This window comes from Oncorhynchus keta, chromosome 21 (genome assembly GCF_023373465.1).
Source record: "Oncorhynchus keta strain PuntledgeMale-10-30-2019 chromosome 21, Oket_V2, whole genome shotgun sequence".
Classification (NCBI taxonomy): Eukaryota; Metazoa; Chordata; class Actinopteri; order Salmoniformes; family Salmonidae; genus Oncorhynchus; species Oncorhynchus keta.
Window position 1 is genome coordinate 12,402,703 of NC_068441.1, and position 11,234 is coordinate 12,413,936.

At 42.7% G+C, this 11,234-nt stretch overlaps 1 protein-coding gene across 2 annotated transcripts; it reads left to right on the forward strand.

Annotated features, from left to right (window-relative positions):
• Positions 1-30: 30 nt before the first annotated feature.
• Positions 31-9,897, forward strand: LOC118400138 (mitochondrial intermembrane space import and assembly protein 40-like). 2 transcript variants are annotated; one of them, XM_035796668.2, is made up of 3 exons: positions 31-346; positions 3,542-3,640; positions 7,046-9,897. In XM_035796668.2, the coding sequence occupies exons 1-3, from the start codon at positions 337-339 to the stop codon at positions 7,582-7,584; spliced, it is 648 nt and encodes a 215-aa protein (XP_035652561.1). In that variant the 5' UTR covers positions 31-336; the 3' UTR covers positions 7,585-9,897. The 2 variants fall into 2 exon arrangements, with proteins under 2 accessions (XP_035652561.1, XP_035652560.1); XM_035796667.2 differs by having other exon boundaries at positions 181-358.
• The last annotated feature ends 1,337 nt before the right edge of the window (positions 9,898-11,234 follow it).

Genomic DNA, 11,234 nt, shown 5'->3' on the forward strand with positions numbered 1-11,234 from the left:
TGCAGTACAGGTTTCACTACTCTTTGGGAGAGTACTGCCAAATAGTCACCTGGTACTGTTGGTAGGAGTTTTCCCGCACCACTGGTCCAGTCTCATTGTTTTTATCCTCATGTGTAATCTGATCCTGGATCTACCTCGAACTGCTGCACAAAGCACCAGTGGCTGCCCGGATGACGTCATAAGACTGCGTCCAGAAATCGAAGCAAAGAGAGGTCAAAGGAAACGGAAGCCGGGCGGTTATTAATTACGTGGCTATGTTCACTGCAGCTAATTGTACAAAAACCGTCGTTGCTTCTGATCTAAGTAGAGGACCAACGGATATCACCACCGTCTGTCATGTCGTACTGTAAGCAAGAGGGTAATAGTGCACCTTTAGATTTTCATTCATTTCGCTTGTCCAATGAATGTCATTGAAGGGGCTAGCATGGTAACGTTAGGTATCTAGTTAACTTGCGAAGCAGGTCAGCGGTGCTTGTTCCAGCTTGATTTGTGTAGTAACTTCATGTATCTTAGTTCTAGTTAGTTATAGGATTTGAAGAGGTCTATAAATGGGGCAATCAAATTCTCAGGATTAATCTGATTTGTAAAGGAAGGCTATTCGTACGAGACGAACACATTTAACTTCCACGCTAGCCAGATAACTTCAGGCAGAGCTGTCAAAGCGCTTACCAGAAGATACCGACCCTGCCGTTACGCTTGTTTACAATAAGGTCAAAACGCGATCATGGTTCCATTTAGTTCTGACTCGAGGTGGCATTCAGCCATTCGCTTTGCCCACGACTACTCTGTGTGTGTGAACTACATCCACGGGGCTGTGTTTAAACATGTATAAACGTCAATCATGGCTTGCAATATGGCTTTCGAAACGTATGGCCTTTTATCTTTCTTCAGCAAGAATCAATCCATCAAATAAAATATACACTTACATGCTGACCACACTGTTCGCGTTGCGTGAGCAAAATAAATGTACACGTACATGGTATTAAATCATTACACCCACACTGCTCACGATATTCTGCGTAGCATTTATATAACTTGGTTCTTCTATTTGTGATGTGCTGAAAGTCCCGCCTCTCCCATCTCCTCGTTGATTTTTAGGAGCATATACCCACATGGGTGGTAGTGTTAATGCACCTTACAGTTGGTTGCCGAACACCTGATAAAGTCTGAAGGAGGAGAGATTACTTGAAACAAACTTTTACCCTTTTATCTGTGGATTAATTTTCGAGTAAAGGACACTGTTAATATCCCAGGACAAATTAGTTGCAACAGCAAGCTAGCTAGCAAAATTAACATCAATGTGTAATGCTTTTTGACCTGTCCCAAAAATAAATATAGTTGGTTCAGAGTTCGTTTTGATATTTCAATTTGCGTGTCCTGATTGCATCTGGTATGTGTGGACAAAATCAACATGCATTTGAAGGTCTGGTCAGCATGTTAAGGTGTGTTCACACTGCACCTTAGGCTAGGGCTAAGAGCGATTTTAGCCTGGGGCTAAGTGAGTTTTCACACTTGCACATGTAGCGGATATGAAACGGCTAGCTTAGTTAGCGGTGTGCGCTAAATAGCGTTTCAATCGGTGACGTCACTTGCTCTGAGACCTTGACGTAGTAGTTCCCCTTGCTCTGCAAGGGCCGGGTCCCGGGTTCGCGCCCGGGTATGGGCGAGGCCGCGGCTTTTGAGGAGCGATGGGTAACGATGCTTCGTGGGTGACTGTTGTTGATGTGTGCAGAAGGTCCCTGGTTCGCGCCCGGGTATGGGCGAGGGGACGGTTTAAAAATTATACTGTTACACACATTCTAAAGTGGGCTAGCACCAACCTTAGCCCAGGACTAGCTGGCTCTGCTCCGGAGCACTTTGGGGTTTTCCAGTGTGAATCAGGGTCAGGAACAACTACTAGAATGCCCAGTCCAATCAATAAAGCTGCAGTGTTATTTTGACAAGTCAATTCATACTATTTAATCCTTTTTGAGGACAAAAACCAAATCCATGCAAAAACATTGATTGCTATGCCTAACAAACATGGTTATTATGGCTGGCTGGCCATAATGTGTCTTCTCACTTATCAAACTAAAGCTACAAACACTACAAATGGAACGGCAGCAAACACTTCATTTGTCTGTTTTCATAGATTTTCCATTTACTTTTAAATGGATATATCCATGATAATAATATTATTGAATGATTCCTACCTGATCAGAAAAGTTGATGCCTCGTTCATGCACACCATTCTCTGTACAGGGGTGAGAAAGAATTTCAAAAGTCAAACATTGTTTGAGGTCAGACAGGCAGATGGCGAAGTTTATACAAACCATCACTGTTGGAAATCAAATGCTAGGCTAGACGCAAGATGAAATAATGTGTTAATAAATGCCGTATTGCTTATAACATTGGTCACATGTTGTTTGTCCGTTAGCCCTGGGCTGTGGAATACCAGTGTGATTCCTTAGCCCAGGGCTAAAGCTTAGCCTAGGATTAACAAATGCTTGTGTGAACACAGGCTAAACTAGCCCAGGGCCAGTCTAGTCTGTGGCTATGATATCCCGGGGCTAAGAAAAATGCAGTGTGAAAAGGCCTTTTATAGCAGTTTTGCACATATCCATACTGCTATGGGTACCTTACACTTACAGACAGATGTGCAGAGCATGCTAGATAGTTAAACTTACTTCAATGCAGGGATGGGATATGCCACTGTACTCCAATTTGTACCTTTATCCAAATCCACACTGTTCCGTCAAGAAGATTGAAATACTGCTAGTTGTTTTCTGAAAACTGCCCTTTTCATTCTCATGCTCGCTAGCTGTAGCCACCGCAGCCATTTTGGGATGGCTTTATCAGCCAATCAGCTCCTTTGTTGTTTAACACATCATGCCATTCCATAATGGCAGCTGTAGCTACTGCTAGCTAGCATGAGGGTGAAAAGGGTTTTCAGAGAAAATAGCAGTATTTAAATCTTCTCGATGGAGCAGTGTGGATAAAGGTAAAATTTTAATACAGTGGCATATCCCATCCCTGCATCCGACCCACGTCTCGCGCCGGCTCTACGGTGTCCGAATGTAACCATGATTTGCTTTCCGACCTCAGTGCAGCTCAGTGTAAACAAGTATAACAAGTAGGGTCGTTATCTTCTGGCAATCGAAGCGCATGTCATGTAAGGTGACAGTTAAGTTGTTTTTATATCTGGACCCTGCTGGTTAAACATAGTTAGTGGGCATTGATTCAGCGTTCTGTTTAGAGAACTCTGGTGAAAAACAGCTGTTGTCGAATTGTAAACTTAGCAGCTATTATGGCCAACATATTAATAGCAAACCACTTGCCTTGATCCAATAGATAAATGCATTTGTGTGTTTATTGGGTCAGTCAGACCATATTAACCATGAATTTGTATAATTGGTCTCCCACTTTGCTTTAATAAAACCAGCCCGGAGACAGGGAATGGGAAGTGCAATTAACATGTCATGGTCATAGCAGGGTGCCCATTGTTTCCTTAGAGATCGCATCGTTTCATGCTATCGTCTCACCTGTGTTTTCGCCTTGCCAGGTAAAGATCGCATCATCTTCGTTACCAAGGAAGACCATGAAGCACCTAGCAACGCCGAGCTCATTGCAGATGACCCCAATGACCCCTACGAAGACCAGGGTAAGTGGGCTGTGAATTCATGTCGGGGATGTAGAAGGATTATGAAACACTTAACAGTGGTGTAGTCATTACAAAGATGCCAAAGAGGTGAATTCTGAAGTTACAACCATGTCAATTAAGTGCATTCGGAAAGTATTCAGACCCCTTGACTTTTTCCACATTGTGTTATGTTACAGCCTTAATCTAAAATGGATTCAATAAATACAAATCCTCATAAACAGAAATAAGGTATTTCTGTTCTTTATTTTTAATACATTGACAAAAATGTTTAAAAAACAACAGTTTTCACTTTGTCATTATGCGGTATTGTGTGTAGATTGCTGAGGATATTTTTTTTTGTTCATCCACTTTAGAATAAGGCTGTAACATAACAAAATGTGGAAAAAGTCAAGGGGTCTGAATACTCTCCGAGAGCAGTGTGTGTGTGTGTGTGTGTGTGTGTGTGTGTGTGTGTGTGTGTGTGTGTGTGTGTGTGTGTGTGTGTGTGTGTGTGTGTGTGTGTGTGTGTGTGTGTGTGTGTGTGTGTGTGTGTGTGTATAAAGAGAGAGATATTACAAATTTAAAACAGAAATACCTTATTTACATAAGTATTCAGACCCTGAAATTGAGCTCAGGGGTATCAGAGTCCACCTGTGGTAAATTCAGTTGATTGCACATGATTTGGAAAGGCACACACCTGTTGTGTCTATATAAGGTCCCAGTCAGAGCTAAAGCCAAGCCATGAGGTCGAAGCAATTGTCCGTAGAGTTCCGAGACAGGATTGTATCTAGGCACAGATCTGGGGAAGGGTACCAAAAAATGTCTACAACGTTGGAGGTCCCCAAGAACACAGTGGCCTCCATCATTCTTACATGGTGCAGTTTAGAACCACCTAGACTCTTCCTCGAGCTGGCTGCCTGGCCAAACTGAGCAATCGGGGGAGAAGGGCCTTGGTCAGGGAGGTGACCAAGAACCCGATGGTCACTCTGACAGAGCTCTGTGGAGATGGGAGAACCTTCCAGAAGGACAACTATCTCTGCATCACTCCACCAATCAGGCCTTTATGGTAGAGTGGCCAGACTCTCAGACCATGAGAAAGAAGATTCTCTGGTCTGATGGAACCAAGATTGAACTCTTTGGCCTGAATGCCAAGTGTCACGTCTGGAGGAAACCAGGCACCGCTCATCAGCTGGCTAAAACCATCCCTAAAATGAAGCATGCTGGTATTTTATTAGGATCCCCATTAGCTGTTGCAAAAGCAGTAGCTACTCTTCCTGGGGTCCAAACAAAACATAAAACATAATACTGTCAGGGGTGCGTAACTGGTGGCAGGGAAGTCAAACGCAGGAGAGCAGAACTTGGTAAATAGCCGGAGCCGTTTAATATACATAATTACCGGCATACAAAAATAACAAAACACATGGGCACAAAACCCGTATCACACCAGTCACATAAAGCACACGGACTTACAGTAAACAATTCCCAACAAGGACATGGGGGAAACAGAGGGAAAATATACAACATGTAATTAGGAAATTGAAACCAGGTGAGTGAAAACAAGACAAAACAAATGGAACATAAAAAAATGGATCGGTGATGGCTAGAAGGCCGGTGAGGTCGTCCGCCGAACACCCCCCGAACAAGGAGAGGAACCGACTTCGGGAGAAGTCGTGACAACTACAGAATGGCATAATACAGAACATCATTCGACAACAGCAGCTCAAGGACAGAACTACATACATTTTTTAAAAGGCACACGTAGCCTACATATCAATGTAGACACAAACTATCTAGGTCAAATAGGGGAGAGGTGTTATGGTGGCAGCATAATGCTGTGGGGATGTTTTTCAGGGACTGGGACTGGGAGTCTCAGGATTGAGAGAAAGATGAACGGAGCAAAGTACATAGAGATCCTTGATGAAAACCTGCTCCAAACCACTCAAGACCTCAGACTGGGGCAAAGGTTCACATTCCAACAGGACAACAACCCTAAGCATACAGCCAAGACAACACAGAAGTATCTTTGGGACAAGTCTCTGATTTTTTATTTTTTATTTCACCTTTATTTAACCAGGTAAGCTAGTTGATAACAAGTTCTCATTTACACCTGCGACCTGGCCAAGATAAAGCAAAACAGTGTGAGAAACAACAACAACACAGAGTTACACATGGAAAAAACAAGCGTACAGTCAATAACACAATATAAAAAAAATAAAGTCTATATACAGTGTGTGCAAATGGTGTGAGGAGGTAAGGCAATAAATAGGCCATAGTAGCAAGTAATTACAATTTAGTAAATGAAAACTGGAGTGATAGATGTGCAGATGTGCAATTATAAATACTGGTGTGCAAAAGAGTAGAAAATAAATAAAAACCATATGGGGATGAGGTAGGTAGATTGGATGAGCTATATACAGATGGGCTATGTACAGCTTCAGCGATCGGTTAGCTGCTCGCATATCTGATGTTTAAAGTTAGTGAGGGAAATATAAGTCTCCAGCTTCAGCGATTTTTGCAATTCGTTCCAGTCATTGGCAGCAGAGAACTGGAAGGAAAGGCAGCCAAAGGAGCTGTTGGCTTTGGGGATGACCAGTGAGATATATCTGCTGGAGCGCGTGCTACGGGTGGGTGTTGTTATCGTGACCAGTGAGCTGAGATAAGGCAGAGCTTTACCTAGCAAAGACTTATAGATGACCTGGAGCCAGTGGGTTTGGTGACGAATATGAAGCGAGGGCCAGCCGATTAGAGCATACAGGTCGCAGTGGTGGGTGGTACAGTGGGGCAAAAAAGTATTTAGTCAGCCACCAATTGTGCAAGTTCTCCCACTTAAAAAGATGAGGCCTGTAATTTTCATCATAGGTACACTTCAACTATGACAGACAAAATGGAGAGGAAAAAATCCAGAAAATCACATTGTAGGATTTTTAATGAATTTATTTGCAATTGCTTCCAAAATGTGCTTCAACAAAGTACTGAGTAAAGGGTTTGAATGCTTATGTAAATGTGATATTTATTTATTTAAAATTGTATAAGTTTGCAAAAATGTCTAAAAAACAGTTTTTTTTCATCATCATGGGGTATTGTGTGTAGATTGATGAGTGGGAAATGTCTATTTAATCCATTTTAGAATAAAACTGTAACGTAGCAAAATGTGGAAACGGTCAAGGGGTCTGAATACTTTCCAAATGCACTGTACATGCCAGCAAGGTGGAAAAACGTGCCGTTCTGCCCTTGAGTAAGGAAGTTAACCCTCAACAGCAATTGCTTTCTGGGCGCCGATGACGTTGATTAAGGCAGCCCCCTGCACCTCTCTGATCCAGAGGGGTTGGGTTAAATGCGGGACGACACATTTTGGTTGAATGCATTCAGTTGTGCAACTAACTAGGTATCCCCCTGCCCTTTCCTCTTATATCCCTATTCCTCTAGGCCTGATTCTGCCTAGTGGGGAGATCAACTGGAACTGTCCATGCCTGGGAGGGATGGCTAGCGGGCCCTGTGGCACACAGTTCAAGGAGGCCTTCTCCTGCTTTCACTACAGCAATGAGGAGGTGAAGGGTTCAGAGTGTATCGACAACTTCCGCGCTATGCAGGAGTGTATGCAGAAGTACCCCGAGCTCTACCCACAGGAGGACGAGAACGAGGGAGTCGCCGCGGGAGGGGCAGATGCTACTGCCGCGGGAGGGGCAGATGCTACTGCCGCGGGAGGGGCAGATGCTACTGCCGCGGGAGGGGCTGATGCTACTGCCGCGGGAGGGGCTGATGCTACTGCCGTGGGAGGGGCAGATACCACTGCTCCTGTGCCTGCTGAGGGCTCTGCCCCCGTTGATTCTACTTCACCTGAGCTGGCAGAGGACTCGTCCTCAGCACCAGTGGCGTCTGGTGACTCTACCCTGTCCTCCCCAACACCTGAGTCTGCCCTGTCATCCGACAATACACCCCCCACAGACAGCCAGGCTGCCAGCTAAAATCACCCACTCTCCACCATCCCACGGTCTCTCCCTGAAACCACTGCCGTGCACAGACCACTCTCTGGGGAGATCAGCTTTGTCAACTGATGCCTCAGACCTGTTCTCTTGGTTCAACATTCATCACGAGGGAGAATTACTTTTAAAGGGGGCCTAGAACTGCAGAGGAATTAAGTCTCCTACAGGGAATATGCTGTGAGAAGAGGAGGACAATACAAAAGAAATACACATCTTCTTTCTTATGCTTTTTTATCCAGTGGTTGTTGAGCTACTGATGTTCCTACAGTGGGGAGTTTGTAGAGGAGGACTTGTTCGCTGAAGGTGCTTATTATCAAGCTTCAAATCAGATCATTTGTGCCATTCTATGTTAATTCTACACTGGAGGTGTGTAACCTATCAATGTTACTGGTCAGACTAGTTTGTGATCACTTGACTTAATGTTAGGCTTGGGCAGTATACCTCATACCAGGGTATTTGGAAATAGTCGGGATGTTTTTTTCAATACTGTTAATAGCATTGAACATTTAAACGATTTATTTTATGTTTTTCAATACATTTTAATATTTGTTGCTAATTTTTAAGTAAATACCCACACAGTCAACTTGTGCAATACTTTAGGAGATAAAGCAGGTTGCGTTCTTCATTTCACCGGTAGTTCTTCATTTCACATAGGTCCCCAGAACAGTTGAGCCAATCACGTGGCTGTTTGTTTGTAAATAGCACAACTGGAGAAAGCGGGAGGAGGTGAGAACAGCTGTGACGGGTCGCGTTGTATATTGAATCAGAAAGTCGTGTTTTTTTGCTTCAATAAAGTGATCAGGGAAGTGCAACTATAGTTTTCCTTCAGAAAAAAATATGTTTGTGCAACACATTAGATGACAAAAGTAGTGCAACGCTATTTGGCTGGCAGTCACACAAGTAAATGAGATTGCAATGAAAAAGCAAGGTATTTTTGGAAAAAATAATGCATGGCCATCGTGTGCCTGTTTATCATAGAAAGAATGTAGCCAGCTACATTTCCTAATGTTTTGCTTAAAGTTAATATTGGAGTTAATCTTTTACCGAAGAAAAGTAGGCTGGCTACACCGATAAAATTAGCTTCACATCAGTCAGAGCACTGTCTGCTGATATAATGCCCATTTGTGAAGAAGTGGAGAAGTGCAATTGAAGCACAAATTGAGTCTGATGCAGAGCAGAAATTACATTAAGTAGCATTTTACGTCTGCGTTTACAAAACGCTGCAAGATATTTATTTTTAAAATGTAAATTCTGCATTAAATTGGCTCCCGAGTGGTGCAGCGGTCTAAGGCACTGCTTCTCAGTGCAATAGGCGTCACTGCAGTCCCTGGTTCGAGTCCAGGCTGCACCACATCCAGCCGTGATTGGGAGTCCCATAGGGTGGCGCACAATTGGCCCAGCGTCGTCCGGGTTTGGCCGTCATTGTAAATAAACATTTGTTCTTAACTAACGTGCCTCGTTAAATAAAGGTAACATTTTTCAAATGAAAGTGACCCCTAAATTTAACTTGCTAGTTAATCTAAGTAAATTGCTGAATTAATCAAGTGGAGGCATCATATCGTGTTAGCTTTCTGCCGTGTTCTCCCATCTTCTCAGAGCAAGCAAGCCAGTTGCCCTAGCGACTCCAGACTCCACACAGGCACAATGTGTAGTCTACACATGCTGCTTCAGAGCCAGTACTGTTCTTCCTTCAGACAAGCATGCATCAGAACTTTGCACAGTGTCTCACGTTCACATTCACTTGTAAATGTCCAAACTCACCAAAAATAACATTTTGTAGCTCCTAACTATATATGTATAACTTTATGAGCTGGATTGTCTGTTTTTGCAATTCCTTTATTTTCGTTGGCGCCCGTTAGCATACTTAGTCAGCCCCCATTGAAATTCGCTATTACCTGTGCTAATTTTGTTAGCATTCTGTTAGACGCCCAATGTTTGTTTGTTTGTTTTTGCGCCGCCTTGTGTATGAAGCCTGTAATACCGTAATATCAGGGTATGAGAAAAGGATGGTATGATGTGAAAATCTGGATACTGCCCAACCCTACTGCATGTTTGTGTTTGACAGATTATGGTAAGAGATAGGATTAAAGCTTGATTACTCTTGTGTACTAAATTGCTGCTCAAAGATCATGTGAAATTTTAAGTTTTGTCAAAAGTCCTGAATGTTGCTGTTGGCATGATGTTTTTCCACCAATCTGTTATTTGATTTTTACCTCACTATTACTTAATATATTTTTCCATCCAATGACCACCCTTCATAACCCATATACCTGAATAAAGTGGAAGTCCATTGTCTATGCAATCATTTCCTCAAAGGAGATAATTAAACACTGCGTGCCAACTGGGATTTGGTAATGGGTTGCATAATAGTCTCTTGAAAGAGGGAGCTGTTGGAAATGTATTGGTCATTGGCAATGACACTAATAATCAGAGGGAGGGCTTTGGAAGATTGGGGCTAAATCCTAACTTGAGATGTGTGTTTTAGGGCTGACCCCATTTAGTCAACTGGTCGATAGGCTGTTGGTCGAGCAGTCGCAAAAATACATTTCTTTATGGCACACGAGAAACCCGTCACATTCATGCTGGCCTTAGTGGACTAATCCATTGCGAAGGCCACGGGGATGGCTCACCAGTACTACATTTACCGTTCTAATCTACAATATTTGTTTGGGTGAAGGTCATTTCTGTTAATGCATTCAATATATTATTGAGGTATTTTACATTTCTCATTGTCGGAGTGGATACGTTATTTGCGGACCGCACAACCTAAGCTACGCTTGTGAGGAACGCGTTTTTGGTTTATTTCATTCCATTTACGGAGTTATCAATGTTTGGATTGTCTTTAGTTTGTCTTTAGTTTCCTGTCAATGTTTATTAATGATGCGCGCCAGATTATGCATAGAAGTCGGCCAAGGCTACCTGGTTTGCGCACAAATGTAGACCTATAAATGTGCCCATATTATATGGTATGATACTGATAGTATTTCTGATTGTCTTAAAAAACCTGTTCCCAACCCTCCTCCCCTTGCTGATGACCTTAGCTCCTGAAGTTGCCGGTAATAGGCTACACCACGGGTCGGCAACCTTTTCAATTTGGAGTGTCAATTTATCTTACCATTTCTACCAATCTGCCTGTCAGTTATTATATTCAAAAGTCTCATTGTCGTGGAACAGTTTCGTTTCATTTATAATAAAGTCTTAGTGTCTCAAAATCATTATCATATGGTTCATCAAAATTCTAAAAGTAACTTATATTGCCATTGCCAACTATGTAGACTAAAAATAGCGTACTTAAAGCCAACAAATAAAAACATTGCAGCCTGCAGATAAACATATTTTGATACAAATAAATATCCTATAAATCACATTGGCCACTTGTGGCCTGTCTGCAAGGAACTTGAAACATTGAAACAAGGTGTCAAAAAAAGACACCTTTTAACCAAGATTATTTTTTAGACAGCCCTAGCGTGTTTGTAATGCAATGACATCAATACAGGATGCATGTGAAAATGTGAGATACAGTGTGTTTAAATCTCAGGATTTGAGCCTTTGAGATATGACTCTTCTGGTTAGGTGCCACAGGTCCTGGAAGGCCAAATATGTTTGGTGCTGGCCGCTATTATCAACAACTC

Excerpts from the sequence above, each read along its gene's own strand:
- LOC118400138 (XM_035796667.2), top strand. The coding sequence starts at position 337 with ATGTCGTACTGTAAGCAAGAGG. Across the intron at positions 359-3,541 it reads GTCGTACTGTAAGCAAGAGG|GTAAAGATCGCATCATCTTC; the intron begins GTAATAGTGCAC and ends TCGCCTTGCCAG. Across the intron at positions 3,641-7,045 it reads TGACCCCTACGAAGACCAGG|GCCTGATTCTGCCTAGTGGG; the intron begins GTAAGTGGGCTG and ends CTATTCCTCTAG.